General features: G+C 39.2%; 1 protein-coding gene across 1 annotated transcript in view; it reads left to right on the plus strand.

The window, feature by feature from the left end:
- LOC134614101 (disintegrin and metalloproteinase domain-containing protein 33-like) overlaps nucleotides 1–16,799 on the plus strand; it is a 121,071-nt gene that overhangs the window by 70,563 nt on the left and 33,709 nt on the right. Inside the window, exons 3-5 of the mRNA XM_063457541.1 lie at nucleotides 5,233–5,306; nucleotides 13,082–13,160; nucleotides 15,332–15,408. Of these exons, the coding sequence (XP_063313611.1) occupies nucleotides 5,233–5,306; nucleotides 13,082–13,160; nucleotides 15,332–15,408 (230 nt within the window). The remainder of the gene's footprint in view (nucleotides 1–5,232; nucleotides 5,307–13,081; nucleotides 13,161–15,331; nucleotides 15,409–16,799) is intronic.

Consider the following 16,799-nt stretch of genomic DNA (forward strand, 5'->3'; position numbering starts at 1 on the left):
ACAGCAATAATACTGCCAGTAATGTGTGTGAGTGTATAACAGAGCTCCACAGTAATAATACTCCCAGTAATGTGTCTGAATGTATAACAGAGCTCTGCAGCAATAATACTCCCAGTAATGTGTCTGAGTGTATCACAGAGCTCCACAGCAATAATACTCCCAGTAATGTGTCTGAGTGTATAACAGAGCTCCACAGCAATAATACTCCCAGTAATGTGTCTGAGTGTATAACAGAGCTCTGCAGCAATAATACTCCCAGTAATGTGTCTGAGTGTATAACAGAGCTCCAAAGCAATAATACTCCCAGTAATGTGTCTGAATGTATAACAGAGCTCTGCAGCAATAATACTCCCAGTAATGTGTCTGAGTGTATCAAAGAGCTCCACAGCAATAATACTCCCAGTAATGTGTCTGAGTGTATAACAGAGCTCCTCAGCAATAATACTCCCAGTAATGTGTCTGAGTGTATAACAGAGCTCCAAAGCAATAATACTCCCAGTAATGTGTCTGAGTGTATCAAAGAGCTCCACAGCAATAATACTCCCAGTAATGTGTCTGAGTGTATAACAGAGCTCCACAGCAATAATACTCCCAGTAATGTGTCTGAGTGTATAACAGAGCTCCAAAGCAATAATACTCCCAGTAATGTGTCTGAGTGTATAACAGAGCTCTGCAGCAATAATACTCCCAGTAATGTGTCTGAGTGTATCAAAGAGCTCCACAGCAATAATACTCCCAGTAATGTGTCTGAGTGTATAACAGAGCTCCACAGTAATAATACTCCCAGTAATGTGTCTGAGTGTATCAAAGAGCTCCACAGCAATAATACTCCCAGTAATGTGTCTGAGTGTATAACAGAGCTCCACAGCAATAATACTCCCATTAATGTGTCTAAGTGTATAACAGAGCTCCACAGTAATAATACTCCCAGTAATGTGTCTGAGTTTATAACAGAGCTCCACAGCAATAATACTCCCAGTAATGTGCCTGAGTGTATCACAGAGCTCCACAGTAATAATACTCCCAGTAATGTGCATGAGTGTATAACAGAGCTCCACAGCGATAATACTCCCAGTAATGTGTGTGAGTGTATAACAGAGCTCCACAGCAATAATACTCCCAGTAATGTGTCTGAGTGTATAACAGAGCTCCACAGCGATAATACTCCCAGCAATGTGTCTGAGTGTATAACAGAGCCCCACAGCAATAATACTCCCAGTAATGTGTGTGACTGTATAACAGAGCTCCACAGCAATAATACTCCCAGTAATGTGTCTGAGTGTATAACAGATCTCCACAGTAATAATACTCCCAGTAATGTGTCTGAATGTATAACAGAGCTCTGCAGCAATAATACTCCCAGTAATGTGTCTGAGTGTATCACAGAGCTCCACAGCAATAATACTCCCAGTAATGTGTCTGAGTGTATAACAGAGCTCCACAGCAATAATACTCCCAGTAATGTGTCTGAGTGTATAACAGAGCTCTGCAGCAATAATACTCCCAGTAATGTGTCTGAGTGTATAACAGAGCTCCAAAGCAATAATACTCCCAGTAATGTGTCTGAATGTATAACAGAGCTCTGCAGCAATAATACTCCCAGTAATGTGTCTGAGTGTATCAAAGAGCTCCACAGCAATAATACTCCCAGTAATGTGTCTGAGTGTATAACAGAGCTCCACAGCAATAATACTCCCAGTAATGTGTCTGAGTGTATAACAGAGCTCCAAAGCAATAATACTCCCAGTAATGTGTCTGAGTGTATAACAGAGCCCCACAGCAATAATACTCCCAGTAATGTGTCTAAGTGTATAACAGAGCTCCACAGTAATAATACTCCCAGTAATGTGTCTAAGTTTATAACAGAGCTCCACAGCAATAATACTCCCAGTAATGTGCCTGAGTGTATAACAGAGCTCCACAGCGATAATACTCCCAGTAATGTGTGTGAGTGTATAACAGAGCTCCACAGCAATAATACTCCCAGTAATGTGTCTGAGTGTATAACAGAGCTCCACAGCGATAATACTCCCAGCAATGTGTGTGAGTGTATAACAGAGCTCTACAGTAATAATACTCCCAGTAATGTGTCTGAGTGTATAACAGAGCCCCACAGCAATAATACTCCCAGTAATGTGTGTGAGTGTATAACAGAGCTCCACAGCAATAATACTCCCAGTAATGTGTCTGAGTGTATAACAGATCTCCACAGCAATAATACTCCCAGTAATGTGTCTGAGTGTATAACAGAGCTCCACAGTAATAATACTCCCAGTAATGTGTCTGTGTATAACAGAGCTCCACAGCAATAATACTCCCTGTAATGTGTGTGAGTGTATAACAGAGCTCCACAGCAATAATACTCCCAGTAATGTGTCAGAGTGTATAACAGAGCTCCACAGTAATAATACTCCCAGTAATGTGACTGAGTGTATAACAGAGCTCCACAGCAATAATACTCCCAGTAATGTGTCTGAGTGTATAACAGAGCCCCACGGCAATAATACTCCCAGTAATGTGTCTGAGTGTATAACAGAGCCCCACAGCAATAATACTCCCAGTAATGTGTCTGAGTGTATAACAGAGGTCCACAGCAATAATACCCCCAGTAATATGTCTGAGTGTGTAACAGAGCTCCACAGCAATAAAACTCCCAGTAATGTGTCTGAGTGTATAACAGAGCTCCACAGCAATAACACTCCCAGTAATGTGACTGAGTGTATAACAGAGCTCCACAGCAATAATACTCCCAGTAATGTGTGTGAGTGTATAACAGAGCCCCACAGTAATAATACTCCCAGTAATGTGTCTGAGTGTATAACAGAGCCCCACAGTAATAATACTCCCAGTAATGTGTCTGAGTGTATAACAGAGCCCCACAGTAATAATACTCCCAGTAATGTGTCTGAGTGTATAACAGAGCCCCACAGCAATAATACTCCCAGTAATGTGTCTGAGTGTATAACAGAGCTCCACTGCAATAATACTCCCAGTAATGTGTCTGAGTGTATAACAGAGCGCCACAGCAATTATACTCCCAGTAATGTGTCTGAGTGTATAACATAGCTCCACAGCAATAATACTCCCAGTAATGTGTCTGAGTGTATAACATAGCTCCACAGCAATAATACTCCCAGTAATGTGACTGAGTGTATAACAGAGCTCCACAGCAATAATACTCCCAGTAATGTGTCTGAGTGTATAACAGAGCTCCCCAGCAATAATACTCCCAGTAATGTGTCTGAGTGTATAACAGAGCTCCACAGTAATAATACTCCCAGTAATGTGTCTGAGTGTATAACAGAGCTCCACAGCAATAATACTCCCAGTAATGTGTCTGAGTGTATAACAGAGCTCCACAGCAATAATACTCCCAGTAATGTGTGTGAGTGTATAACAGAGCCCCACAGTAATAATACTCCCAGTAATGTGTCTGAGTGTATAACAGAGCCCCACAGTAATAATACTCCCAGTAATGTGTCTGAGTGTATAACAGAGCCCCACAGCAATAATACTCCCAGTAATGTGTCTGAGTGTATAACAGAGCTCCACTGCAATAATACTCCCAGTAATGTGTCTGAGTGTATAACAGAGCGCCACAGCAATTATACTCCCAGTAATGTGTCTGAGTGTATAACATAGCTCCACAGCAATAATACTCCCAGTAATGTGTCTGAGTGTATAACATAGCTCCACAGCAATAATACTCCCAGTAATGTGACTGAGTGTATAACAGAGCTCCACAGCAATAATACTCCCAGTAATGTGACTGAGTGTATAACAGAGCTCCACAGCAATAATACTCCCAGTAATGTGTCTGAGTGTATAACAGAGCTCCACAGTAATAATACTCCCAGTAATGTGTCTGAGTGTATAACAGAGCTCCACAGCAATAATACTCCCAGTAATGTGTCTGAGTGTATAACAGAGCTCCACAGCAATAATACTCCCAGTAATGTGTCTGAGTGTATAACAGAGCTCCACAGTAATAATACTCCCAGTAATGTGTCTGAGTGTATAACAGAGCCCCACAGTAATAATACTCCCAGTAATGTGTCTGAGTGTATAACAGAGCTCCACAGCAATAATACTCCCAGTAATGTGCCTTCAAACGACAATAAATGTGTTTAGAAATCCGTCTGTTAAACAAGATACATTGTTCTTGTTGTACATTTCACAGAACAGCCCTGCCTCTGACCAAACTCCCACTCATGCCCCTAAGGTTGAAGTGTGCCCATTTTAAATGCTGTGATGTATGAGTTTAGTATTTAGGACAATGGAACAGCACAATTATTGCTTTGAATCCGAGTGCCAATGTAGTTTAGGCCATCAGCTGTGTTACTGGGGCATATAAACCAATTCTGCGTTCAGGCTCCTCCTGAGGGCTTCATTTGATAAAGGATTCTCCCCAACTTCCTGATAATTAGAGACATGGAATAGTCTGGTTTCAGCTATTTGTTTGTACGGCTTGTCCCGTGCCAGACAATCTCTGTAATTTCAGACACAAGGCGTTCTTAACAATGGGCAGTGCCAAGCGTTTATTTATACCTTCCTACAGTGTGTAGAGGTAGATGCATTTCATTCACAGCTCTGGGTATAAATAGAGTATAAATAGCTGAGGATCCATGCAGATAAGGAGGGACCTGCTTGATATATGGCCAATAAGAACCCCCTCAGGGGGTTTCTGCTATGAAAGATAAAACAGACAGACAGACACAGTTCTGATATATTCTGCATAAACTGTCACTATGTAACAATATTATATTAATGTGTGTATATATATATATTATGGATAAAGCACGGGGTTTGGTAAAATAATACAGCATGTGATATGTTGCAATGTTTGCTTACACCATGCTCAATATTTAGATATATACTATAGGCAGTTTGATATTATTATTGGGTTGGTGTGGGCAAGGTTCTCACGGAGAATGCCAGTCGTTCTGCTCTAACATGAGACTGTCACGCCTGTAATAGAGGGATTTGCATTTCCGATATAAAGTTGTCTATATATTTAATTCATTTCAGTTTGTTTCATGGTGTCGTCTGGGAAATGGCCATCCCGTTGGTAAGACTGAGGGTTTCTGTGTTACTGCACATTCCTCGCTGCAGGAAATGGGAGCCCAATGCACTGGTGTTTCTGTTAGTAAATACATTGACGTCTTTCTGTTTATCATCTTGTATCTGACACCTTGTTTTTGTTTTTTGTAATCATTTGTTCTCTAATAACAGGCCTCCCCACCCAAAGGAGAAATAATGGTGACTACCAAAGAACGACAACTCATCTTGGAAGTTGAGAAGAATCAGTAGGTTTTCTATAGTGGATCTTTTAACATTGTGACTGTTTCATTGTATTTGTATTTATGATAAGAATGATGCCTTTAAGATGTGTGTGTGTGTTTGTGTGTTTGTGTTTGTGTGTGTGTTTGTGTGTTTGTGTTTGTGTGTGTGTGTGTGTGTTTGTGTGTTTGTGCCTTAATGGAACTCTTTAAGACACTCGTTAGGAATACACATCTGTATTACTAACATACTAGGCTCCCCCCCACCGTTCAGTAGTGAAAGGGATAAAAACCCGTCTTTACACTTTGTTTCCAGCGCTGATACAAGCGCTGATTCCCGAAGCGCTGATTTCCAGCGCTGAGGCTCCCTCTCCTCCCCAGGCGTCGTCACGAAGGAGGCATGGCCTCTCCGGCAAGGTGACGTCATGTTTTACATTGCAGGGTTAAGGGAACAGAGGTCATGCAGGTGAAGTAGATCCACCGTGTTTTCAGGGACACATATCAAGTATACATATTGATGGGCAGCCCATGAAAAGGGTTGCCATGTAGTATGTGCTATTCAGAAGAATGTGTATAAGAGTTAAGCAATTGGGCAATGAAGAATCCTGCACAATATGCATTATACATACTGCAGGGCAGCACTTTTCATTCGTTTTCATAAATATGCCAAAACGATATGTGTCCCTGAAAACATGGTGTATCCGGTAACCCTAGCTAGAGCATTACTTTTAATATATATCCCCTTATTTAGACATTCTAAGGCAGGGGTAGGCGACCTTTGGCACTCACAATAGAAACCTGCATCTCCCCTAATACCTTGCCAGCATGGCTGTAAGAGTATTATGGGTAATGTAGTCTAATAGAATAAGCTGTAGTTGTTCTGGTGACAATAGTGTCCATTTAACTCATTATAATACGAGTTCCCTCTGAGCACAGAGCTGGGATTGGTCCAGAAACAAACGTTTTTACCAATTCATCCCTGCAGTTCTGATAGGAACAAGAAGCACACATTGTAACCTGCAGACTGTCGTTATTACCTTAACTGCTCTCAGAGATAATCTTATAGACTTCATATAGCACACACTTTTGCCCATTTCTGTTGCTATCAATAGTCCGTTTAACATTTTGTGTAAAATCAAATGAGACGATTTGTTTATAGATAACGGAGTTCACCTATTAAACTAGTCATTTTAGGATGAAATCTGTAAAAATAGCTTATTTTAAAAACTGTTCCTATTTTAATTTAAAATGTGATGACCTTTTTAGTACTTTGTTTAGTCAATAATCCCCGTTCGAAGAAGTTATGCAGGTCTGGACTCTGTGTAAATTCTGAAATTCCTGGCCGTCTCCATCCATCCCGCAGCTGTCTTGAAAATCCGTTAGAAAAACAGAATTTGAGATCTTTACTTTGTAATCCTAAAAGCATTCTTACCCTCTACTCCAAGCTATTGTTGCCACCTGTAGAGATTAGACTCTGTGTGCCTCAGTCACAGTAAGATACGGAGAGGGATTTTAATTTGCAGACTATGAAGTTTCGCTGTTTTAGAACGGATTTTGCACAATGTGGAGTTGCCTGGACTTCTCACAGTGAGAGGACGGGTGAGGACACATACTTTTTGTTTTCTGTAGCCCCATGTGCTTTTCTACCTGAGCTTTGGCTTCATAGCCCTCTCTATTGCATTCACTTTTGTCTGCTAACCATTAAATAGGTAATTATTGTACAGCGTGCATATTATTAATGGGTTACTCCAACCACCATCACCACTTCTGCTTTCACAAGTGGTCATGGTGCAAGCAGTCTGAATGTGTGTTATTTCATCTATAACACATCCTATTATTATAGTTGGCAATAGATGAAATGAGATTCTTCTCTTGTAGCACTGTGAGTGCCTGCAAGGAGAGCGCTCTGGCTCGCACACAGACTAAATCACTGTCTGAAAGTAAATTTTCCCTGCCCTCCATATTGCCCATAACACTGCTGCTATCTTCTTCACTCCAGTGCGGTGTCTGAGAGCTCTGTACGGTAGTGTCATCCCTCCCGGAGCTCGGCACAGTCTGGTAAGAGGCCTTCTCTGCCGCAGTTCCCTAATGCTGTCAAGTTAGTGGAGATATTTATAGCTCACCACAAAGAACTAGCGGACTCGACCCCAGGAGCAGGCCGTACCCCGTGATGAAAATAACACGTTATACGCTAGGTCCAGTCCTTCCTATAGATAACACAAATCACTAACTCGACATAGAGCTCATTACTGTGTCTACCTCAGCATGGAGCTGCCTGTAGCAGGAGTCTGTGAATTATTACACCTTCTAATATATATATATATATTTACACATTGCTTTGCTTTCCTGGCTGTATTTTTAGACCAGGCTCTGTGAGGTTAAAGTAAGTTTGTCCTGAGTCGACTTATGTAACAGATATTTCTCTCGCGCCTGTATCGGCTCCTTCTCTTGGACTGCGGCCTAGACAGGACGTGTTTACAGTGGGGAAACAGAATAGCCAGAACTGTCTGTTGTGCTCTCAGTCTGAGATTGAAATGATTAGGGCATCTACTAAAAGAAAATAAAGGAAAAGAACAAATATTTTTCTTCCTTTGTCTTTTATATACCTGGCTCTGAGAAAGCTAACTCTGTGTTTTTAATATGGGGCCCCACCTCTGTGAGAAATGTACTGTACGGACTGCTTAAACCGGGCCATAAATAACTGTATGATGTACTAATAATCTGCAATCACTGCAATGTGTTTATTTACTGTATCTCTATTCTACTGAAACAGGATAAACATACACACACACAGTATAAACATACACTACTATACGCACACAACACAAACACACAGAAACAGTATAAACACACACACACTCACAGTATAAGCACACAACACACAGAAACCGTATAAACACACACACACACACACACACACACACACACATAGAAACAGTATAAACACACACACACACACATAAACAGTGTAAACACACACAACAGTATAAACACACACACAGTATAAAAGCACAAACACACAGAAACAGTATAAACACACACACGCACACACACACACACACACAAAGAAACAGAATAAACACACACAAACAGCATAAACACACACACACGCACACACACACACATAAACAATGTAGGCACACACACAAACAGTATAAACACACACACACACACACACACACAGGAACAGTATAAACACACACACGCACACACACACACACACACACACAGAAACAGTGTAAACACACACGCACACACACACATAGAAACAGCATAAACACACACACATGCACACACATAGAAACAGTGTAAGCACACACACACACACACAGAAACAGTATAAAAACACTGCTACCCAGTGTTTAAGCATCTACAATCATTGGATTTTTTTTTTTAACGCCCCATTACCTGAGGACTGCTGTCTATGACAAGGGGCATCATCAATAAAACTAAACCCCTATAAATGCTGGCTAATAATGGGATATTTTCTGTGAATTAACCATGAATTCTCACTATAGTGAATAGCTCCGTAAGTCTGCTTTTCAGAGTCAGCTCACAAGGTCAGAAAAAGCCTGGGTTAATTGCTCGCTCATGCTCAGCTCACGCTGAGTTCTCTCCCCTCTGAGCCAGGTGATGACAGTTCAAAGAGCTGTTCCAATCATCCTAAGTGACCACTGGCACTGCTCCCGGGGATAAACTACTTATCCTGTAAACTCTGCTGTGCTGGTATTTATGATACAATAGCTTATTCTTCCTGCCTACAGACTTACTTTAAAAGTGCTTCGAGGGAAACTTGAAAGGTGAGTATATATAAAAAAAAAAAAAAATAATAAAAAAACCCAACAATTTAGTGCTTTTTTCCTTCGTTTTTTTATTTTATTTATTTTTGCATTTAAAACGTGTCAAATATGGGGTAATATTTAGCCAATATATTTGCATTTTTGTTGGGCATATATCTTAGTACCCCTTTTTGTTGATTATATTAATGCTTAGAACCCCTGTTTGTTGGGTATATTATAGCTTAGAACCCCTGTTTGTTGGGTATATTATAGCTTAGAACCCCTGTTTGTTGGGTATATTATAGCTTAGAATCCCTGTTTGTTGGGTATAGTATAGCCTAGAACCCCTTTTTGTCGTGTGTTTATATATATATATATCTTAGAACCATTTTTGTTGGGTATATTATAGCTTAGACCCCTTTTTGTTGGATATATTATAGCTTAGAACCCTTTTTGTTGGGCATATTATAGCTTAGAACCCTTTTTTGTTGTATATATTATAGCTTAGACCCCTTTTTGTTGGGTATATTATAGCTTAGAAACCTTTTTTGTTGGGTATATTATAGCTTAGAAACCTTTTTTGTTGGATATATTATAGCTTAGAACCCTTTTTTGTTGGATATATTATAGCTTAGAACCCTTTTTTGTTGGGTATATTATAGCTTAGAAACCTTTTTTGTTGGATATATTATAGCTTAGAACCCTTTTTTGTTGGATATATTATAGCTTAGTACCCCTTTTTGTTGGATATATTATAGCTTAGACCCCTTTTTGTTGGATATATTATAGCTTAGAAACCTTTTTTGTTGGATATATTATAGCTTAGAACCCTTTTTTGTTGGATATATTATAGCTTAGACCCCTTTTTGTTGGGTATATTATAGCTTAGAACCCTTTTTTGTTGGGTATATTATAGCTTAGAACCCTTTTTTGTTGGATATATTATAGCTTAGTACCCCTTTTTGTTGGATATATTATAGCTTAGACCCCTTTTTGTTGGATATATTATAGCTTAGAAACCTTTTTTGTTGGATATATTATAGTTTAGAACCCTTTTTTGTTGGATATATTATAGCTTAGACCCCTTTTTGTTGGGTATATTATAGCTTAGAACCCTTTTTTGTTGGATATATTATAGCTTAGAAACTTTTTTGTTGGATATATTATAGCTTAGAGCCCTTTTTTGTTGGATATATTATAGCTTAGAACCCTTTCTGTTGGGTATATTATAGCTTAGAAACCTTTTTTGTTGGATATATTATAGCTTAGAGCCCTTTTTTGTTGGGTATATTATAGCTTAGAACCCTTTCTGTTGGGTATATTATAGCTTAGAAACCTTTTTTGTTGGATATATTATAGCTTAGAACCCTTTTTTGTTGGATATATTATAGCTTAGAGCCCTTTTTGTTGGGTATATTATAGCTTAGAACCCTTTTTGTTGGATATATTATAGCTTAGAAACCTTTTTTGTTGGATATATTATAGCTTAGAACCCTTTTTGTTGGGTATATTATAGCTTAGAACCCTTTTTGTTGGATATATTATAGCTTAGAACCCTTTTTGTTGGGTATATTATAGCTTAGAACCCTTTTTGTTGGGTATATTATAGCTTAGAACCCTTTTTTGTTGGATATATTATAGCTTAGAACCCCCTTTTGCTGGGTTTATATCTAATGTAAGAGATCTGACAGTACGTTATCAGGACATGCTCAGACAGCACTGGGTTTATATCTAATGTAGGGAATCTGACTGCATGCTATCAAGACAGCCTTCCTTCCTCTTTAACAGCAATGTCAACAACAGTTGTGTGTTCTGCAAGCGAGAGGCCCAATGTTCTGCTTTAAATAATGTTTGCCATGTGTGTTTAGCCTCATGGGAGAAGCCGACAACAAGTCTTTCTGTCTAAGTTTCTTTTAGTCAACAAACTGGAATTATGACTTTAATTGGAGCCAGGTGGCTGTGCGAGAAACATTGTCTTACTACGCAGATATCTTGAGAAACCGATGGGGCCATGTTTGCTCTGCGGTTAAAGCAAGTGTTAAAATCAGTTTGTGTTTTGTAATCAATCAATGAACTCATTACTCAATAATACACAATGTTCTGTGTCATTGTGAAATCACGGCCTATCTACGGAGGGGGTTATATGGGTCCCCCAGACTAGACATGAACCCAAGTATTCTGCTTTATGCAAAAAAATTACTAAAATATCTATAAATAAATGAATCTTAAACAAAGATAATTTGCTTTCCTGCTTTTTTAACTATTTTTTTTATCATCTGTATATTTTTTTGTGAAATGCATTATTGGGTACTCATAGCCTGTCCATCCCTGTGTTTGTTAAGGAAAAACTCAATGATCTCACTTGCTCTGTCTGACTTCATAGCACATCTCACCTTTCCTCTCAGTGGCCCAGTGCAATGTTCCTTATAGCGAAGTATTTGAATGGACCAATCTCTGGGCTCAGAGTGTATGCGTGTGCTCTCAGTCAGGGAGGTGAGGGAATGCGGGGATGGCCAAACGAGGGAGGACATTGTTTAATTAAGAAAAAGCTTTACTATAAATGCAGTCCATTTCTCTGTGCGTGCAATGTTCCTGCAAAAACACTAAACAGTCAGATTATAAAAGCAGAAGTGGTTATGGTGGTTGTGTTAACCCGTTCAGGCTGCTGCGGTGAGCTTTCATCAAACCAAGAGGGTTTATGAAGCCATAAAGCATATTCAGTAAAAGGTCACACAGTGGGTTTGTAAGATATATAGACCAGCACTGGGAGCAGTTTCATTCATGAAATTACACGGGGGAAACTGCTTCTATTAGCGGATAGCTAACAATATCTACATTTGTATTTTCCATCAATGGACCTGTGTTATTACAGGAGCCAGTCAACCATAGGAGTCGGTCAGAGAGACTAATAGCCATTAATTGATGTCCTTTGATTTTTTCTTTTTCCACTTCAGTCATTTGGAGAGGTAGAAGGGTGGAAGTCTGATAGCTATTATCAAACACACAGAAACATAGATCAGTACCAGTATTATGTAGAGATGTATGGGAATGTTTAAAGGGACATTCTAGTCTGGAAGTGACCACCGGTTTTTATTGATCGTGTATAACAATGAAATCAAAGACAAAAACCAAGTTCTGCATTTGAAGCCTCTCATTGACTTTTCCGATGTCGGATTTTTTTTTCCCAGAAAGCAGTGGGAGTTTGTAAGATATGTAGTTCAATCCCTAGGAACAAGGTGAACGAGTGAAGCTTATGAATACACCGACTGCAGTTATAAAATAACGAGGCTGCTATCTTCCTATTAACAGTCCCTGCTACAGTCTGCCTACATACTGTGTATAAATAAATAGTGACTTCATCCTACATCCTGGGCATGGAATGTATGGGAATATGTGACTGGTTCTATGTCACCAGTGCATGGTAGCCCGCATTCCATCGTATTCTAATGCGGAATTGTTTAGTAATGTGGGTCTCGGATAAACAAATAGTGACATTATTTCTCCCTACTCCAAATAGTTTGAAAAGGGGTTTATAGAAGATGTAGCCTCTCTTTAACCCCTTCATGATAACAGATTTACCCAGACTGCTAGGATTTAAGGGATTTGCCCGTCTCAGTGTCATTTATGGATTAATACAGTTTAATTAAACCATGGACTCCTGGGTACTGCGAGGGAATTGCTATTAAAGCAGCTTATACCATCGCCCCGGCCACAACGGTTATTGTAAATACAAACTGTGTATTTTGGGGATTGAAGTCACTTCTACGACCATTTTACCTATTGTATTATTCATTCATACTTGGAATTCAAACTCCATCATTTCAAAGCTCTAGTCTAGAACCTCACCAGCCCCCTCTGTTTGCATTGCCGGGTGATAAACGGTATTGGATTGAAGTAGTGTTTTGTTGTGACTATCTAGATACATTTTTGGCTTTGAGATTTCATGAATGAATATATTCTAAAGTGTATGTTCAGAGAATGACGGAGATATCTAACCAGACAATGTTCTACCTTGTCTTACAGCCTCCTGCTCTCCCCACAGTACACTGAGACGCATTACTCTGCCGATGGCCAGAAGGTGACGCTGTCCCCAAATCACACTGTGAGTAGTCCTGGAGGAAGTCTCTGTCACCCTGTGTCATTCACTGTGTTATTATATGAGGGGGTTTATTCAAAATGGACTCCACACAATCAGCCATCTTTTTAGAGCTGAAGTTGGCCCAGGGAGGGCAATTGGCATTCATTTATCTAAGCGCTGTTCTTTATAGTTCAATTATAAGAAGATATTTTAGTTTTTAATGATCTCTGATAGATAATTATCTCTCACTCCCTTCCTTTGTCTTTCATAATGCCCCCTTTCTTTTCTCTTTATGATCTATCTTATCAGTAAAATCAGTTCTTCCTTCCATTACCCTATACTGCTACCATAACCACTGCTTCCATTGCGGTATATTCACTAAATAGAGAATTTTAGAGAAATCCTGCTTCTTTCTAACCATGTTTGTGCGTGTTGAATCTTTAACAATGTTGGCAGGTTTTGTGAGGGTTTGGCAGAACACAATATTGCTAAAGTTATTTTAAGTGTTCTATTATGAATGACACATGCCGGCACGCTTGTACGCAGCATTAGAGAAGCAATTTGAGCAGATTGGGGCCTTGTTTACTGTTATTTTATTTGAAATATGTTTTATCATTTTAATACCCTTATAAGGTTATCTTCTTAACTGGGCCTTTTAGAGAAATGACAGGATTATCCCCTAAAGTGAGAATTTAAAGTGAATTTTCAAATTTAAGGTTAAAATAGACAAATTGGAAAAATTCTTGCAGTTACTTCCAGTTCACCCACTCGGACCTTAAATTTAAAACTCACTTTGAATTCTCACTTTAGTAAATAAGCCCTGTTAGAAAGGGCCAAAAAGCCCACGCAGGAAACAAATAGCCCAACTAGACTGTATTTCTCATATTCAGTCATTTCTATTCTTCATGAATATTTTATTTTTACTGATCTTTTCCCCTCTATTTGTTACATCGTCACATTTCATCTATAAACCAAACGACGGTATAAATGCGCCTATCAGTTTACTTTAAAATATATACTTAATATTCATATTTTGCAATACACTGATTGCCACGGTTTTGTGTTGTTTTTGTTTTCGATCGTCCAAATTGTTCTCATGAATTGTTCGCTTGGACAAAATGTATCGAAACTGAAACACCTTATGAATGAATTTTGAATCTGAACTAAATTTTTTAGGAAGATTCTGAGGAAGCAGACCATGCACAAGTCTCATTTTCAATAAGCCGCACTGTTAGTAATGCCCTTACAAATTGGTTTCCACCATTTTTATTTATCTATTTCTGATACTTTTTGAGAAAAATGTGTTGCTTGCATACGGACATTTTAGACTCTGTGTGAAATAGTGCAACATAAAGGATACTGTACACGGCTTAAAGATTTTCAGTCCCCAACATTTCTATAAAGGAAAAACAAATAAAAAAAAATTCAAAATGTGTAAATTTGCACAATTGTATTTATTTGTTTGCCAGAACATCAGCCTATGCTCAAGATGACTGTTTTATCATTTGTGTATGTGCAAAATAAATGGTTTGCTAAGGCTTTTTCAAACTGAAGTTACTTGGTAGTGAAGTAAAGGAACACTCCAAGCACCATACCCACTACAGTGTTTTTGGTGCTTATGGTGCCAGGAGTGCGCTAACACCTCCCAGAGCACGGATGCTCCACCCAGCTTCTCCTACTGGTTGTCTTCATGGAGCTAAGCATGTTTGATAAAGGATTGGACTTAATGCCTGAAAACGCCCATCTGACAATATCAGTCAATAAGTGCACAACTCTACTTAGTTCAGTGGAGCTAACTGCGTTTTTGTCCAAGGAGAATCTAAATAAAGGTCTTCAGCTGCGGGTATCTGGGGGATCCCAAGTAAGTTGTCAAATTATTCTGGGAGGTCTCCGGGAACTCCTGGAACAGTAACCATTCAGTGCTTGGAATGTTCTTTCAGTGCATGGGGCTGTAGGTCTGTGTTAGGTCTGTAATGCAGAGATGAGCATTCACATCGTAAATTGCCTTCACAGGCGGTTGGCCAGATGATTTTCCAGATAATGGCAGAATTAAACTAACGCAGGATTCTTATTCTTTCAATTTTCCATTTATTATTATTTTTTGTAATTAATTAAAGCAGTTACTGCTTAAGAAGTGTGTTTACCCCTCTTTCTGCCATCGTTTCTAAAACCAAATTCATACTTTCTACCTGCAGGACCATTGCTATTACCATGGACAAATACAGGGACATCAGGAATCCTCTGTCGCCATTAGCACCTGCGCGGGAATCAGGTAAAACACATTCACCTGGTGACACAGATTGCAAGCTTTTCCTGTATATAGTCTAATAAGATGTCACCTATGCGTTTCACACATTGGAATTACTATATATGAGTGATGATATTCATTATTGATGGTTTTTATTTCTATTACATCATGCAATTACTGCATTAATGTATTTACTAGCAATGATATCTAATCTTACTTGTACAATACATTTGATACGGTTCCTCACAATAGGTTAGTCTTCAAACTAAAAACATTGGTCTAGATCAGGGGTAGGCAACCTTTTAGCAGCACTGTGCCGATATAGGTGTGATGTCCCTTAGCGTGCCGATCCTATTTTTTAAAATTGAGGTGTGTATGCTGCCGTATTCTGCTTGTGTTATTTTTACTGTAATTGCTTTGTATCGTTGTATTTGTGCGTATAGGAGCTATTATATTGTATATGTTCATTAGTACTTTATGGTATTGTGTATGATACCTATGAATGTGAGCTGTGTATGAGGGCTGCTTGTGGAATTGTGTGTGGATGGAAATGTCACCTTGTGTGTTTGGTAGTGTGTGGGGGCTGTTTGGGGTATTGCATTTGAGATGCTGCATGCAGGGTTGTGTGCATGTATGTGGATTGTTAGTGGTGTTGCGTTTGTGGGGATTGTGTGTATGTTTGTGTATGGGCTGTTCGTATTATTTGTATTATTTGGGTTATTTCTGTGTATATCTAGCAGTATGGATGGCTTCCCTAGATTCCAGTGGGGACCAGGCTGGCCAGGTATAGCTCAAGTATAGGAGCTGCAACAGCAGCTGCAAGCTGCTCTGCTACAGTGTGGATTCCAATTCACAAGTGCTGGGAGGAAGTGATCTGAGATCACTTCCTCTATGTGCTGCAATGCATAAATTGAGGAATGTCCTTCACCACCTCTTCGTATTAGCAGATATCTGAAGTTTCACTGGGACTCCTGATAGGACAGAGCCTGTTTGGCTCTAGCAGCCTTGAGTGCCGTGCAAAGTCACCTCGAGTGCCGTGCATGGCACTAGTGCCGTAGGTTGCCTACCCCTGGTCTAGATGAATATTCCTGTTCTTGGGTAGAACACTGGCTTAAGGATAGAGTACAACGAGTTGTCATTAAAGGTAAATTTTCAGGCTGGCCAAAGTGGTAAGTGGTGTCCCTCAGGATTCTGTTTTTGGAAGGCTTGTATTTAAAATATTTATAAATGATCTTGCAATAGGCATTAAAAGCCATGTTTCAGTGTTTGCAGATTACACAAAACTTTGTAAAGTAATAAAATATGAGCAGGATATTGCTTTGCTGCAGAGGTATTTTAATAGATTAGAAGACTGAGCAGTGAGCACTAAAATGGCTGATGAAATTTAATATAGAGAAATGCAAAGTTATGCACTT

This window comes from Pelobates fuscus, chromosome 6, assembly GCF_036172605.1.
Source record: "Pelobates fuscus isolate aPelFus1 chromosome 6, aPelFus1.pri, whole genome shotgun sequence".
Lineage (NCBI taxonomy): Eukaryota > Metazoa > Chordata > Amphibia > Anura > Pelobatidae > Pelobates > Pelobates fuscus.